Source organism: Athalia rosae, chromosome 2, assembly GCF_917208135.1.
Source record: "Athalia rosae chromosome 2, iyAthRosa1.1, whole genome shotgun sequence".
In the NCBI taxonomy this organism is placed as follows: Eukaryota; Metazoa; Arthropoda; class Insecta; order Hymenoptera; family Athaliidae; genus Athalia; species Athalia rosae.
Genome location: NC_064027.1, coordinates 4,921,450 through 4,936,091, shown reverse-complemented (window position 1 = coordinate 4,936,091; position 14,642 = coordinate 4,921,450). Strand labels below are relative to the sequence as shown.

At 41.7% G+C, this 14,642-nt stretch overlaps 2 protein-coding genes across 5 annotated transcripts; one reads left to right on the top strand and one right to left on the bottom strand.

The window, feature by feature from the left end:
* The first annotated feature begins 35 nt into the window (after positions 1-35).
* Positions 36-2,475, top strand: LOC105692372 (translation initiation factor eIF-2B subunit epsilon). The gene is made up of 2 exons (XM_012411534.3): positions 36-904; positions 983-2,475. The coding sequence occupies exons 1-2, from the start codon at positions 203-205 to the stop codon at positions 2,249-2,251; spliced, it is 1,971 nt and encodes a 656-aa protein (XP_012266957.2). The 5' UTR covers positions 36-202; the 3' UTR covers positions 2,252-2,475.
* LOC105692257 (rabphilin-3A) lies at positions 2,461-14,408 on the bottom strand. Of its 4 annotated transcripts, XM_012411329.3 has the most exons (9): positions 14,119-14,401; positions 10,378-10,542; positions 8,549-8,660; positions 6,948-7,355; positions 5,062-5,534; positions 4,810-4,991; positions 4,314-4,576; positions 3,676-4,234; positions 2,461-3,593 (listed from the first exon to the last, which is right to left on the bottom strand). In XM_012411329.3, exons 2-9 carry the CDS (start codon positions 10,455-10,457, stop codon positions 3,466-3,468), a joined length of 2,205 nt encoding a protein of 734 aa, XP_012266752.2. In that variant the 5' UTR covers positions 10,458-10,542; positions 14,119-14,401; the 3' UTR covers positions 2,461-3,465. The 4 variants fall into 4 exon arrangements, with proteins under 4 accessions (XP_012266752.2, XP_020711675.2, XP_020711679.2 ...); XM_020856020.2 differs by lacking the exon at positions 2,461-3,593 and having other exon boundaries at positions 3,785-4,234; positions 5,058-5,534; positions 14,119-14,408; XM_020856021.2 differs by lacking the exon at positions 2,461-3,593 and having other exon boundaries at positions 3,785-4,234; positions 5,076-5,534; positions 14,119-14,407.
* Between the last annotated feature and the right edge of the window lie 234 nt (positions 14,409-14,642).

Genomic DNA, 14,642 nt, shown 5'->3' with positions numbered 1-14,642 from the left:
AGCACAAAAGTTTCAGATCTTTGAATACTTATACTTTGCGCTCAAGTATCATGAGCAACGAGAATGAGGGTCAGTACGTACGAGATCGATCTGCATGTGAAATACCGCAAATAAGAATAAATCATTGTCACCTGTAGATACGACTGTGGTTTTATCTCACGCCTGTTAGAGAAGAAAACTGTGAGAAAGTTGCTCGTCAAAAATGTCAAAGAAAATAGCAACGGAATTGAAGAAGGAGGATGTCTTGCAAGCTGTTGTACTTGCAGACGATTTCACTGTGAATTTGAATCCCATGCACAATATATTTCCGAGTGTATTAACGCCGGTTGTAAATATCCCGTTGTTGGACTACCTGACAGAAACTTTAGTTAAATGTGAAATACAAGAATTATTCTTATACTGTAGCAATCACATACAACTCTTGAAGAAGTATATAAAAAATAAGAACTTCAAAGACCTCAATGTACACCTGATCATTTCTGACGGTTGTCGATCGCTGGGCGATGCTCTAAGAGATATTGATACAAAAGGCTTGATTCGAGGCAATTTCATCCTTATTAGGGGAGACGCATTTACGAATGCAAATCTGAAAAACCTACTTGATTGGCATCGATCCAAAACAAAACAAGATAAGGGGGCTGCTATGACTCTAGTATTACGTGATCTAGGATCTAGCAATGTCTCCTCTCAAGAAAATGAAACTTGTATGATAGCCGCTGATAATTTGAATAACAGAGTATTATTTCATCAGAAACTTAACGTTGAAGATAAAAAGGTCAAACTAGAATTGCAATGGTTTTTAGACCATGACCATGTTGGAATACACAGCAGTTTACTAGACAGTCATATTTACCTATGCTCTGCCTTAGTCCTGCCTTTATTTTCTGATAATTTTGACTTCCAGGTGACTATTTTGGTTTGATTAACATCGATCAGTAGACATAATTACAAATCATTAACAAACTTTTTTTTGGATTTCTAGACAATGGAAGACTTTATTCGGGGCCTATTGATCAACGAGGAGATTTTAGACTCTCGAATATACTGGCAGAAACTGAACGCTGAAGAGTATGCACTGCCTGTTACTTCTTGGAGAGCATACGACACTCTAAGCCGTGAGATTCTTCAGAGACGAGGGTATCCTCTAACCGCAGATACCATGCCAAGTACTAAAAATTTTGTATACCTTAGAAGGAGTACCTATAAGCATAGAAGTGTGACTTTAGCAAAAGGTTGCACATTGGAGCGTGACTCGATAATTTGTCCCAATAGTAAACTTGGAGAGAATACTTATATAACGAGTTCAGTAATTGGTGAGAATTGTAATTTGGGTAATAATGTGAGGGTAGAAAAGTCGTACATACTAGGTGACGTCACCATTTGCGATAATTGCATAATAAAAAACTCTGTCATTTTCTTCAATAGTGAGCTACAACATTCAGTTGATATTAATGGTTGTATAATAGGCCCTAAATTGAAGCTGAAGAGTAAAAGTACTTATGTAGATTCTGTTATGCAATTGGATGGTAAGGGTGGTATAGCTCAAACACCGATGAGCAAAGCAAACCCTGATACAAATGAGGATCTATCGTTCTTCAAGTATGCAGATGCAGGCAAAACAAACTCAGATCATTCGGATTTTGATGATGGTAGCAGCAGCGAAGAAGAGTCAGATTTAGGAGCTCCGTTACCTGACGATACGCACATGTTTCTGACAGAAGTAATTGATAGTTTGTTACGTGGGTATCAGGACAAAGTGAAATGTGAAAATTTAATTTTAGAAATTAATTCTTCAAGATATGCTTACAATGTTAGCATACGTGAAGTTTCCTACAATGTAGTCAAGGCTATCTTGAGTCTACCGTTACATTATCTGTCTGAGATCGGCACTGATCACTCTACAGCAAATTATCAGAAAACGCTGAAACAAATGCTTGAATATTTTCACACGATTCTTGCAAATTACGTAAAAACAGAAGATGCGCAGGAGGATTGCTTGCGAGCAATCGAAGACACGGTCGCTACAAATGAAGAGGTACTGCTCGGTGCCCAGCTTTTGTTTAATTATTTCTACAATCGAGATGTACTGGGGGAGGACAAAATTCTCGAATGGTATCAGCTGAATGATGACGATGAAGATGACATGCAAAAGGAAGTAAGATCCAAAATCAGAAAAGTTGTCCAACCGTTTATTAAATGGTTACAAGAAGCTGAAGAGGATTCTAGCGAAGAAGAGGAAGACAGTGATTAAGTCAGACTTCTGATATATACATGAGTGATACCGATGTACAGACCCCCATGGATTTCTCTAGACTTACCTTAGCATGATAGACGTACCAAGTCTTTTGATTTTTGCGTACTCTGGATTCTTTGATTTTTGTTTTCAAGGAATTCTTTGGTCATGAATAGGAGTATGTTACTCCGGGAAGCGATTATATATTTTAATTTTTAAAATAAATATTATTTTATTATTCATTTATCGTTTACTGGAAATTTGAATACAGGGCTTAGCTCAATTTCAATAATCATCAACAATTATTATAGTCATGGTAAAGCGTGATTTGAGGTGTTGCCGGTTGATTATGTTTACATATACGTATGTATGATTGTTAGTGATGAAACGTGATCTTGTTTTAATATAGAATTATTTCCTAATGATTTTTAATTATTGAAACTGATTAATTTAACTAATTCGAAATCTCGTATGTTTCGTTTATCACTCGTCGTTCGTCTCATCGTCAATTATTTGGATGAAGAACAATTTTCAGAATAAGACAGGATATACGTATGTTAGATTTTTTCCTTTTAAAGAGTTCTTACCTTAGACAGGATTGAATTAATTTTTACTATGTTAAATATTATCTATTATCTCTAGATCAGAGGAGGCTGAAATCTTTCAAATTTACCTATAACAATGACAAAGCATACGTTAACAATTTACGTTATCAGGCCTTTGCTCGCTATACTTTGCCTTTACATATTACTCAACAACCCAACATATTTCATAATAATCTAGCGAACTATGCGTCATGACTTCTCAACTAGCATCTCACAGTACAGGTTCTTTTACGTTTGGATTCAAAATTCAATTGGCTGAGTAAATTTATTATTTCAGCTGTTGACCGGATGCGACGATTAAAGCGATAATTAAATTTTCTGTCCAGATTATCAATATACGACAGCGTGTACGTGGCAAATTTGTAGGCTGTTATAAAAAACTATGCCCATTCACAATTTCAATAATCTCTGATTGGTTGTGAACTGATACAATTTCACCAACGTCAGACTCGAACTTTGTAGGGTTCGATGCATCGTCTTTAGGGGTCAAACGCACCGCGATTTGGCACAATTATAGATACACAATCGATAGGTAGTACTTCGGATTTCCAATCGTTATTTGCTCATGAGCGATGTGAACAATTATTCTCAACGGACAATCGACGGCTCAGGGCTTAGAGTAATTATTCATTCTGTTGGAATTGGATCCTCTTGCAGATTGTGCCACGCCTGGTGGTGATGATCTGGGAACTTGATCGCGTCTATCCACTGTCTCAAACGTTCTCCTTTGCTGCTGCAGCTCAGCAGTAGACCTCCTAGAGGGCGAATAGTAGAATTATTTAATGGCAAGAGGGTTCAAGGAGTTCCAGAGAATTTTAAGAGAAACCTATTGCTTACCCAGGTAGTCGTTGCTCTTGCCGAAGTCCTTGTCCCAAACGGAGAGGCACAGCATCTGGCTCGTGAGGTCCGTGAGCCGGGTCTCGAAAGCGAACTCTTCGTTCCATTCTGGGTTTAGGGTCTTCCACTTGACTCCTGTAGTGTAAATTGCGGATACTGCTTTCCTGGCGTCCTTCTTCTTGTCCTGTACGATAGGAACGCTCGTTTGGTGTTGAGAATTGTCTTCTGGTCTTTTTATCAGGTACAGTTTCACGAAGGGGTCAGAGAACCCGTTGGTGTCCATTGCCGGCAGATTCACAGCGCGCGAAACGTTGACTAAAAGAGCGCGCCTGCGAGTACTGTAGCTCAAGGTCACCAGAATTCGACCCCGCGGGCTCAGATCCTCTCCCCAAACTTCCTCTTCGTGATCCGACTGGAGATGACTCTCCAGGTAAACATTGTAGTGAATCGTCCGATACGGCTGCAATTGATAAAGCGGAAGTTTCGCCTCCCCTAGAAAATCCTTGCCCGCTCGATCGTCTTGAAGAACCAATATATGCAGTGCCCTGCCATTTTTCATCTACACGCGGTGCACGGACCAAATTTTATTAAAAAAAATTCGCTGAAATGAAGTAATAACGATAACTTGAGGGACTCACGTCTGTCTCCGTGATACCGTAAAAGGTGACCGTCTCGTTGTATTCCGGATCCCGCGTCTTGTGGACCGTTTTTGTCCTCAGTCGTTGCGAGGGGCTTCCGATCGCGACGGGTAGGATATTGAGCTTGCAAAATGAATCTGTCAGCCCGTGGATATCCATAGGACGCAGACCTCGGGCACGTTGTACTTTGCACTGGAGGTACTGTGCCGCGAGGTCGTATAGCAACGAGACTTCCAGTGTCCCGTATCCATCCCCCGCTGACGCTGCAATCGTGTCATATAATTACCTTGCAGACGTTGCCGAAGGCAAGGGTTTAATACTATACATCCCCCACACAAACTCTAATCGGTTGTCTTAAGGCCAAAAAGTAATCAACTCGGATCAATTGATCGCATCCGAACAAAGGGCACCTTGACCGACCCGAAAGATTTTTAAGCGGTCAAAGAGAGTGATTTGGTTTTTTTTTTTTTTTTTTTTCTTGTCCATTTCTCATTACCAGCTAGTCCCCGAACTATTTGCTGCAAGGCATGGTACTGGTTGTGACTGTTGATGATCTGACCCTCGTTGTTCGTGATTGAAATCTCCGGGTCCTGTTCGTGATAGTGCAGGAGATTGTGATCCTGATGTTGGTCCAACGTTAGGAATCCCTGGCTGCTGCTCGACTCTAGAGAATCTCTCCTGTAAGGTTCATCACACGGCGACAACCCGAAATCAATTAATAGTTCTTCAAAATCCTATTACTACGTACCTGAAGCTGTGTACCTGATTGCAGTTCAGTTGGTCAGAAGACGACTGACGTTGATCGACAGCGTTTGTCGTTTGCGATTGGAACGGGACGAAATTTCTACCTTGCATTCCCACAGGATGACCCCGTGGTGATTGCGCGAGCGGTTGCAGCGACGTAGACGAAGGAAACTGGCCCTGCTGATTTCCATCGATTTCCGCCGATCGGATACCGTTATTACTGGAATCTCCCGTGTTGCTAGAATTCTGTCGACTGTAAACATCCCTTGACGCATAAACTGGCGTTGAGGAACGATACTTGTCATCGGATCCAGGGGTCAAAGGGACATCGTTGGGTCCGAGGGAACGACTCATCGCAAGACGACGGCCTATGTCTTCGTCAGAGGAAGAATCTGGCTCCCCGGATTCTAAAGGCCTTAAATTATTCACAACCGCCCATGATGATGCCCGAGAACTCCGTCTTGATCTACCTCGATCCTGCGGGTGGATTGAGTAAACACAAATAAGGCCTGAGTTTGCGTTTGAGAAAATAACGTCGACGTATTTCTTTCTTTCTTCTTCTTTTTCTAATTTTTGTTTTTCAACTGTATCATTAATATCGCGATAGTTTATTCAGTATATGGGAGCATTTTACGTTGAATTTTAAATCGTAATGTGAAGTTGAAGCAAAATCAGTTTCAGGACGCTTTTTCTATGTAATTTTGCTTAGGGAACATGAACACACCGATCGAATTGAGTTGGGAATAAATCCCATCCTTGATTTTTCACATTTTGGAGCGATAAATTGGCGATAACTTGAACAATTTTATAGATAGATCGATTTGGCTTCCGGATTCGGATTCCTGAGCTAATTATATGTGAGATTACCCTTGAAAAGCCAAAAAAAAATTCGGTTTTTGGGCCAAAAGTAAAGTAGTTTAAAAATTGATTGTATTACACTTTTCTTACGTATTTTGACCTCAGGAATCCAAATCTGGAAGAAAAATTGATCTATCTGCAAAAATGACAGAGTTATCGCCAATTTTCAGCTTTTTGGGGTCAAAAATAAAAAATTGATTTTTTGGTCTATCTTAATGTAATTTGAGCTCAGGAATCCGAATCTGGAAGAAAAATTGATCTATCTGCAAAAATGTTCGAGTTATTTCCATTTTTTCGCGATTTTTGGCATAAATTTGAGGATATCTCGAAGGGAAAAAATCGTAGCTCAATTTGGACGACGGATTCGTGTTCCTGGGGTCAAAATACATAAGAAAAGTGCCATACGATCAATTTTTAAAAATAAAAATTTTTGGCCAAAATTTGAAAAAATCGTAAGGGGTACCCCTTGGAAAAATCTCAAATTTTGACCAAAATTTTTTATTTTTTAAAATTGATCGTATGGCACTTTTCTTATGTATTTTGACCTCAGGAACACGAATCTGGATGTCAAATTGAGCTACGAATTTTTCCCTTCGAGATATCTTCATTTTATGGCTCCAAAAAGTAAAAAATTCGCGATAACTCGATCAATTTTATAGGTAGATCAATTTGGCTTTCAGATTGGGTTTTCTGAGATCAAAATACATAAGAATAGCACAGAAAATAAAATATTTTTTTTTGGTCCAAAATCGCGAAAATTCCAAGGGGTACCCCTTTGGATTTTTTCGATTTTTGGGCCAAAAATGGAGTATTTTTAAAATTGGTCACAGGACACTTTTCTGATATTTTTCGCCCTCAGAAACACGAATCCTTTGACCAAATCGAGCTACGAATTTTCATCATCGAGATATCTAAATTTTTCCGCTTCGAAAACTGAAAAATTGATGATAACTCGATCAATTTTACAGACAGATCAATTTGGCCTTCAGATTCGGATTCCCGAGATCAAACTCATTCATGTAACATACGTACCACTTTTTTTTCTGGCAAAACGTATTTGGGAAGTCCTTTGAAAAACCAAGCGCCGCTCTTCTTCCACATTTCTCTCGTCTCGGAACATATTCGGCAAAGGAATAACCTCGGTCGTTGAGAATTCTGAGTCGAACCTGCTGCCTGTTGTGTTCCACAGGGCATCGTTGTCGCCTCTATACCACATTTTTGGCAAATATGCTTCCTACAGTCTTTGCATATCGCGGGACCAGCCCCAAGAACGGTGAATTTTTCACCGCAAAGAGCACAGGAGTAGCGACTATACGAATGTTCACTCGTGGACAGGTTTCCAGAACTCACACAATTACGTTTCATGTTCTCCAAACGATCTACTAATCTACCAACACGTTCCTGTTCCGACAAATCCAAGGCTTCCGCTCTACGGATTACCTGCGGGGATAGAATCATATTATGTGATAAAACCGGATGAAAAAAATCAACATATACCTACCTACCCGCAATCTTTAAAGTACAGACTAGAAACTGACTAACTTCAGCTTCGAAGAATATAAGTGTAAAGCTATTCCACTGATCAAGAATATAAATCGAGTCTCATATCCCGGTGCACGACGAAATACGGGGCGTCGTTAAATTTAATAATGTAGTAACCCCGACCGGGAGGCCTGAGATACGCAAGTTTTGACGTGACGATCAACTCGCGTTAAAAAGTGATAAGGTTTCTCGTCGTCGCGGGGGATCGTCTCGACGAAACGGACGATATGAAAATAGATCACCGCTCGCATAGACAGTGAAACTTTACCGAACAATAATATACACATTGTCGAAGAGACGACAGGCGTTGTTGATTCTGGAGAAGACTGAAATTGTCCGCACCTGTTCGTTTACCGCGTTGCATGATATTGCTTGCAAAAGTCGTGACTGAACTGGAATCGTTGACAGTCGAGGAAACTTCAGACCCAGTTCGCTCATCGATATTGTTGCTGCAAAGTCAACGTCGCATAATTTATAACTACCCTCGACGAAGTGTGTTATACCTACACGCGTGTACGCATACAATTATGAACGTCAATACCTGCATGCGTACAACGATGATAACATCCGCCTATATACTTATGTATAATATGCAGCCTCTCCACTATCGATTCAATTTCAGTGGCTATAGATATACGGTACAACTTGACACGCATGAACGTTCCATTTCACGTTCAATCTTCCCGCAGTATTTATGGTAATCAACGTGTACCTATATATGCATATTGCAACGTAATCACGCCATCGATAGCGGTCAATAAAACGATCGTAATCTCGACGTGGCGTACGTCAAACGGCTGACGGTTGTTTCCAACGATTCAAACCAACGATGAACGGGGTGTGAAAGTTTTTTTGTACAATCACAGCTTCCGTCTCCTTTGCCTGCATATTACGGGTTGTATAACGACCCGTTCCAGCCATTCTCCGTTAAACGGGATAAGCCGGTTAACAGCAGGCTTTGGAAACTCGGCACTAAACCAATCCCGACTAATCTGGATAGATAATTCGATGGTTGAATCAGTTTCCCCCGTGGCGTATAAAAGGACCCTCCTCCCTCCCTCCTCCCTCCCCTCCGCGCCTGGGGACATTACCTCTATAATTGTGCAGCGTTCTTCCTCGGTCAGACTAAGTTGCGAAGATCCTGAAGGATAGTCGTTTCTGTAATCCAGTGATCCCGTCTTCACGGACCATCCGGTGCGTAACCTGAATGGGCGATAAATTTGGTGAGGTTCACAGGCGTGAGAGCGAAGAAAAAAATTCAATTATCAAATAAAACGAACAAAAAGGAATGCAGATGAAGATCTGTGCTGAAATCGTTGGAAAAAATCGCACGTTATAAATCACGCAGCGTTTTTTTTTTTTTTTTTTCTAGACGATCTTCCGAACCCGTAGATTTTTCCTCGTTCGCCCCAATCGTCGGAAATGAGCGAAGCGATCGCGTCGCCGTCGGACAACACGCGACTTTTTTCATCAACTGAAACACCCCCGGCAATCACCCTTTGACTTCCCCGGACGAAACCCTCCGCGCGAGATGTCCCAATGGACGGTTGTATCGATATAAAGAAGCCTGCAGCTGCTGCGTGTTCTCTGAATTGGTCGTCACCATCGCAACACTAATTCCTCGATCGATCGTTCCTATCTTTTGCGATAAGCTCGGTAGCGGAATGACCGTAGATTTTATTAAATGTCGTACCCGCGCAACGGTTCGCGGTTCATATTTTATAATTTTCTCTGCCCGTTTCCTACCCCGATTCATTTCAGCTCGAGCAAAAGTGACTCCGAATCCGACGAATCATGTATAATCCCGCGATATTCCCTCCGAAAGAGTCCCTCGCGAATTGTCGCTAAATTTATTAGACACATTCCGTCGGTCTACCTTTACCTATATTTGAATGGAATTAAAAGTCTGGCACAATCTGCGGCTGGGTATTGTACGAGTATATCGAAACATCCGTCTGCGCGTCGCGAGAAAGAAAGCTAATAAAAAAAAAAAAAGTAACCTTCGCGTGAGCGAATCGTAAAGATTTTTCTATTCATTTTTCTTTTACGTTTCTTAAAAGTTATGCCGTACAATAATGGCATCGGTCAAGCGTACGACTCGGTGAAATGAAAGGAGAGATGAAAATGGAAAAAAAAAGAAAAAGTGTAACGGTAACAATGAAGAGGAGAAAAAAAGCTGGAAAATGCGAGAACAGAAATATAGATTTCTGATTTTATGATAATGTGAAGTAAAGGAGAACGCGTGGCCGGACGAAGCGTAGCACATAAATATGTGCGACTTCGCATTCCAAGTTTTTTTTCCGAAGGCCTCGTTCGTGTGCAGGGGTAGGTGTGCGCATTATATCCTCAGAAGAAAATGAAAAATTGATTTTTACTCCCCGTTTACGTGGCCGACCAACTTACGAGAAAATAACTATTGGAGTAGGTGTACTTGATGTGGTGTGGTCGAGGTCTTCGATCGACTTTTTATTTTACGGTCGAGGTCGGACGGGAGGAAATGAAAAGAAAAAATTACGGCCAATTTCTGGATAATCAATTCGAACTATCTGGTACGAATCGTTTCGCGTATTTTCATTTTCAGAAACGGAGCAGGTATGAAGCCCGACGGGATATTCGTTGGTGAAATTATAACAAAGTAAATCCAACGTCGCGCAACCCTTTTTGCACTCCAACTTTCTACCTTTGTATACGTGTTCCGAATATGATTGCCACTCTTCGAGTAATTATATATCCGAAGTTTAAATTAGTTCGTAATTGTCATTAGGAGTTGATGTACGATAATATAATTCGAACATTGCATTCGAATTTTTCAAAAGAGGAACAAACGAACGATCGATACGCCGGACGCTGTATTTCGTTGAATCATGTCGAAATCAAAGCTGCGAAAAGTAAATAAGAAGAACGTATGGGATAAACTTACTTTGCTCTGAGTGCGAGATGCCTGTCGTTAGGGCAGACCCATCTACCACCCCTGTTGTTGGTGTCGCCAAGGTCGACCATCTTCGATAAAAAAAAAAAAATGCCTCGCCGTTCTCGGAGGAGCAAGAATTTCCTTCGGAAAACTTTCCCTGAGCGCGTGTCCCGCCTGAAATTCCATCAAGACATCGCGATTAGAGTTACTGATAATATCAAACGTGTAGACGGTACGCGAATTTCTCGTTCGCGTCGGAGCGACGAATCCGGTCGATTACGACCTCGGTTGCGCGACTAATTTCTCGGAACATCTACCGCGAGATGATTCGTTAACCTTGAGGGCGGCTTCCCGCGTCGTCGTCGGCGGATCCTAGCGATGTTGTTGTGTATCGCGCGGGACGTATCAAGCATCAGGTGTTCGCGAGGTGCGTGCGCTTGATATCGGTGGTGAAACCGGGTCGCCCAGGGTAGCGTAGAAGATGGGGGTTTGCCCGGGTGACCCAATTTCGCCTCGGAGGATTCTCGGCGACCCTGAACCTTGGACCCTGATGCGACACCGCGTCCGCGGTTCGAGGCCAAGGAGAAATTTCCGCAGGGCCGTTAGTTACCGCGCCCCGTGCGCGTCTTCGTCCTCATTGACGCCGCGCGTCTCAATGGATTTCCGCGCCGTTTAGAGTCCGACGGAATTATTATATCATTCCAACATCTGCGGTACGGTTTACCGCTTAACACGATCAGCTCTATTCGCCCGATTCTCGCGTGTTACAGCTAGCGGTATTTGAACGCGAGACTCTAGGTAGAAATTTAACGGGATTTACAGGACACGTCTATTTCGGGCGAAGGACTCCTGAACCTGGAGAGCGAAGAGATTTTTTTCGCTCCGCTCAACCGCCGCGCAATTGACGACGATATCGGGGTACACGTGGAAATGGAAATTATCTTCATTACGCGAAGGCAATTTTTTATCGCGTTCTAACGATCTTAACAACCTCATCCGAATTTCTGTCAAACTTTGACAAGCTTCTCCTCAATTCCGTGGATTCAAATCGTGTTTGTACGACTTTTATTTACGATGTACACGGACAATTTCCCAGGTAAATAACGCCCAGACTAATTGTGATGCGAGGTGCGAGGTGCGAGTTGCGGTAGTCTGCGACTATACGGTCATTAAAGGAAATTTAATTAAGAGAAAATGTGTACCGCCGTAATGCGTACAGATATATATCTTACGAGAATTAGGAGCTACTTTCAGTGCAGGCCACCCACGGTCCAGCGCTCACCTGACCTCGGGTGTCCTCTGAGCTAAAATTCCTGCAAATACATACCCTGCGTAATGTTCTTTGTGAATCACACTCTCGCGTACATGCGTAAAAGGCCGCACGAAAAACGAGAGCGAAACGATGATAATAATTCACGTCCTACTGGCAATAAATCATACATTATCTCAGATATTATATCCTCGCCGAAAATATGCGGATTATATACGAGATGAGATAAATTTATATCTCTGTGTATCCGCGAGCCTTCAGCGGAGAGACGCGTAATTTGCGAACAATATTTTGCCCACCTGTATACTTGATCTGGGTACAAAGGGCTGATTATTAAATTAAACGTCTGCAGGACTTGTATACCCATATTTACAGTTTTGTTTTGCGTCATACTACGTTGTAGTATGTAGTATATGTATGTACATCTGACGCGTTCCATCCAGCCGGTAGCGGTTAAATTTCGCGTTGTTGAGGAGGAAATTTGATTAAAAGCGGGAATACGTGCCCCGGAAATTAAGGGCTGATAGTAGCGGCGCCGCGTAGTACAAATATAGGTATACAACAAGGCGTAGGGTATAGTTATGGTCATGCGTTTGCAAGTCTCTTTGAAACGGAGTATCTCGCTTTATGATTAGCTTATGTGGGTGGAGGACCGCGTCTAAAACATGGCGAATGACACTTCCAATAAACCGCGTATAGGTATATATCGGTATAATATCCATTTCCATTCCCTACTCGCGTGAGGAGGGTGGATTATATTCCGGATTTCGACATCTGCTCCGGAGAATCATGGCGCGCGTTGAGAAACGCCTTGGAAAAAAGAGATGTGTTTTTATTTTATTTATTTATTTTTTTTTTCTATTTTTCATTTTTTCATCCTCGACGAGAAAACGTGCCTCGATCGGGGGTGACGTCGGGGTGAGGTACGCTCATAACTGTGATCGGAATAACTACCGTGATATTTGAGAATTTCGAAGCTTTTCAGGCAAAATCACGCCCACGGATATAACGATCACGACTCTGTGACATCGTAAATCACGGTCACCGTATACATATACGTACATGGGTACGAACCATGTACTTCCGAATGGGCGTATATAGGCATGTATATATGTGTACATACACCGCTAGGGAGGAGGGAAAGGTCCGCCAGGCACGTGTCGGGTGAAATTTTCGCAAAATGAAACGAATGGTTCAGCAGTATGCTTGCGGAGGTGTATACTTGTGCGCTAATAATGACGATGGGACAATATTTGATGCCCCTGCTTCAAGGATGTGTAAATACGTATCCGTCCGACCGAGAACGGGAGACCAGAAGATGTGTTTCGATCAATTGAAACTAAGGGAAATTGGGGTCTAACGATAATACATGTTTATTCGGATCGTTCGACTGGTAGCGAATCGCCGATGATCTGAATCCCATGGTTCACGACATCGATTGACTCAATTTTAAAATAAGGTACGTTATCTCTAAATTGAAGATTCATCACGTTACACATTTTCAGGGTCGAATTCGGGACGGTATTTTAAATATTCTTGCGTCATTGTTGAAAAATCACATAGACGTTAAATCGATACGACCCACAATCAGATACGTTTTTACCTAATTGAGCTTCATTAGACAAGTGGTTTGAATTGAAAAAAAATTTTTTCACCGATAAAGTTCGATATTTTCATTGACAATAAAACTAAAAGATTCACTTTTCAATGAGAAGATTTAACCGCATTTTTATTCGGATGAAAAATCCAGAAACTTACGTCGAATCTTTATCACCTAGTTGTAAAATAAAAAATAGACTAACATTTTAATAAAACTGAGCGGAATTGTTGGGAACAATTCGATTTTTTCCCCCTTTTTTTCTCACAAAAACATTATTTGAAGTTTAAAAAAAAATAGAAATATATTTCTGCGCTCGTATCATGCGGGTTCCGAAACATCGTGTAAGCTACGTGCAGCGGACGATTATCAGTAAAATAGTGTATGCCTGCTTAAAACCCGAGATACCGGCTGATTAACCAGGTGAGTTGGCTTCACACGCGAGAAAAACTGTGCAAGGATTTTTTTGTGATAATAGTCATGCTATACCTATATTACATGCCTGTGCAGTATACTGGGCCAAGGTGAGAAAGTATCCGCGCCTGCTTTTCAGTAATAAATATGAATTTTCACAGTGAAAAATGACGATGAAACAGATTTTCAAACGTTAATTCGATTGATGATCCAAAAAAATTGTTTCTCAACGCTCGTCGGACGAGTTACTGATTTTATAAAACAGCGCCAGGAAGAAACATATTGTTTGGAAAATGGTTTATTTACGTAGCGTGGCGAATCCGTGAGCTGCCTAAGATTCGAAAAATTTCAAAATTACATGCAAAACATCATTTGTATAAAAATAAAAATCATACGATGGAAGAAACAGAGATGCGAGGTACACAATAAATTAACGTAGACGATACCGTCTTCGTTGTGGTTTACTTACTCTCGTGTCAGATGTGCCCAATTCCCTCAATTAAACACCGTTTTTCATCGTTTCTACATCAAGCCAAAGTCCCAAAATATTGAACTCAAGTCTTCGCGTTCTCTTTGATTGTTTTTTTTTTTTTTTAAATTTTCCTTCTCCTAATTTTTGTTACTCAGTCTCAAGCCGATCGCCAGCGAATTTATCCTTTGAAATATGCAACACCCTCGTCTGACCGTACGCGGTGTCGCACTACTGCCGAGCGGCAGGTGGTTGCAGACAGTATTGGTCAGACTCCGACGACCCGTCTGTTCTGCACGCCCGTCTTGACTCGATGGAAGTTACTACTTCATACGGGGAATGGAGGAGGCAACCGTGTGAGGGAACCATGGGGGAACCGATGGGGTGAGCTACAGGGCCGTGGTTAGAAAATTGGAAACACGGTGCCCAAAGAGACCACCTTGAATAGTCGATTCATGTTTCTGGGTGTTCCACATTAGCCTGTTGCGCTCTTACAGATATACGTGGGTGGATCGCAGTGTGGG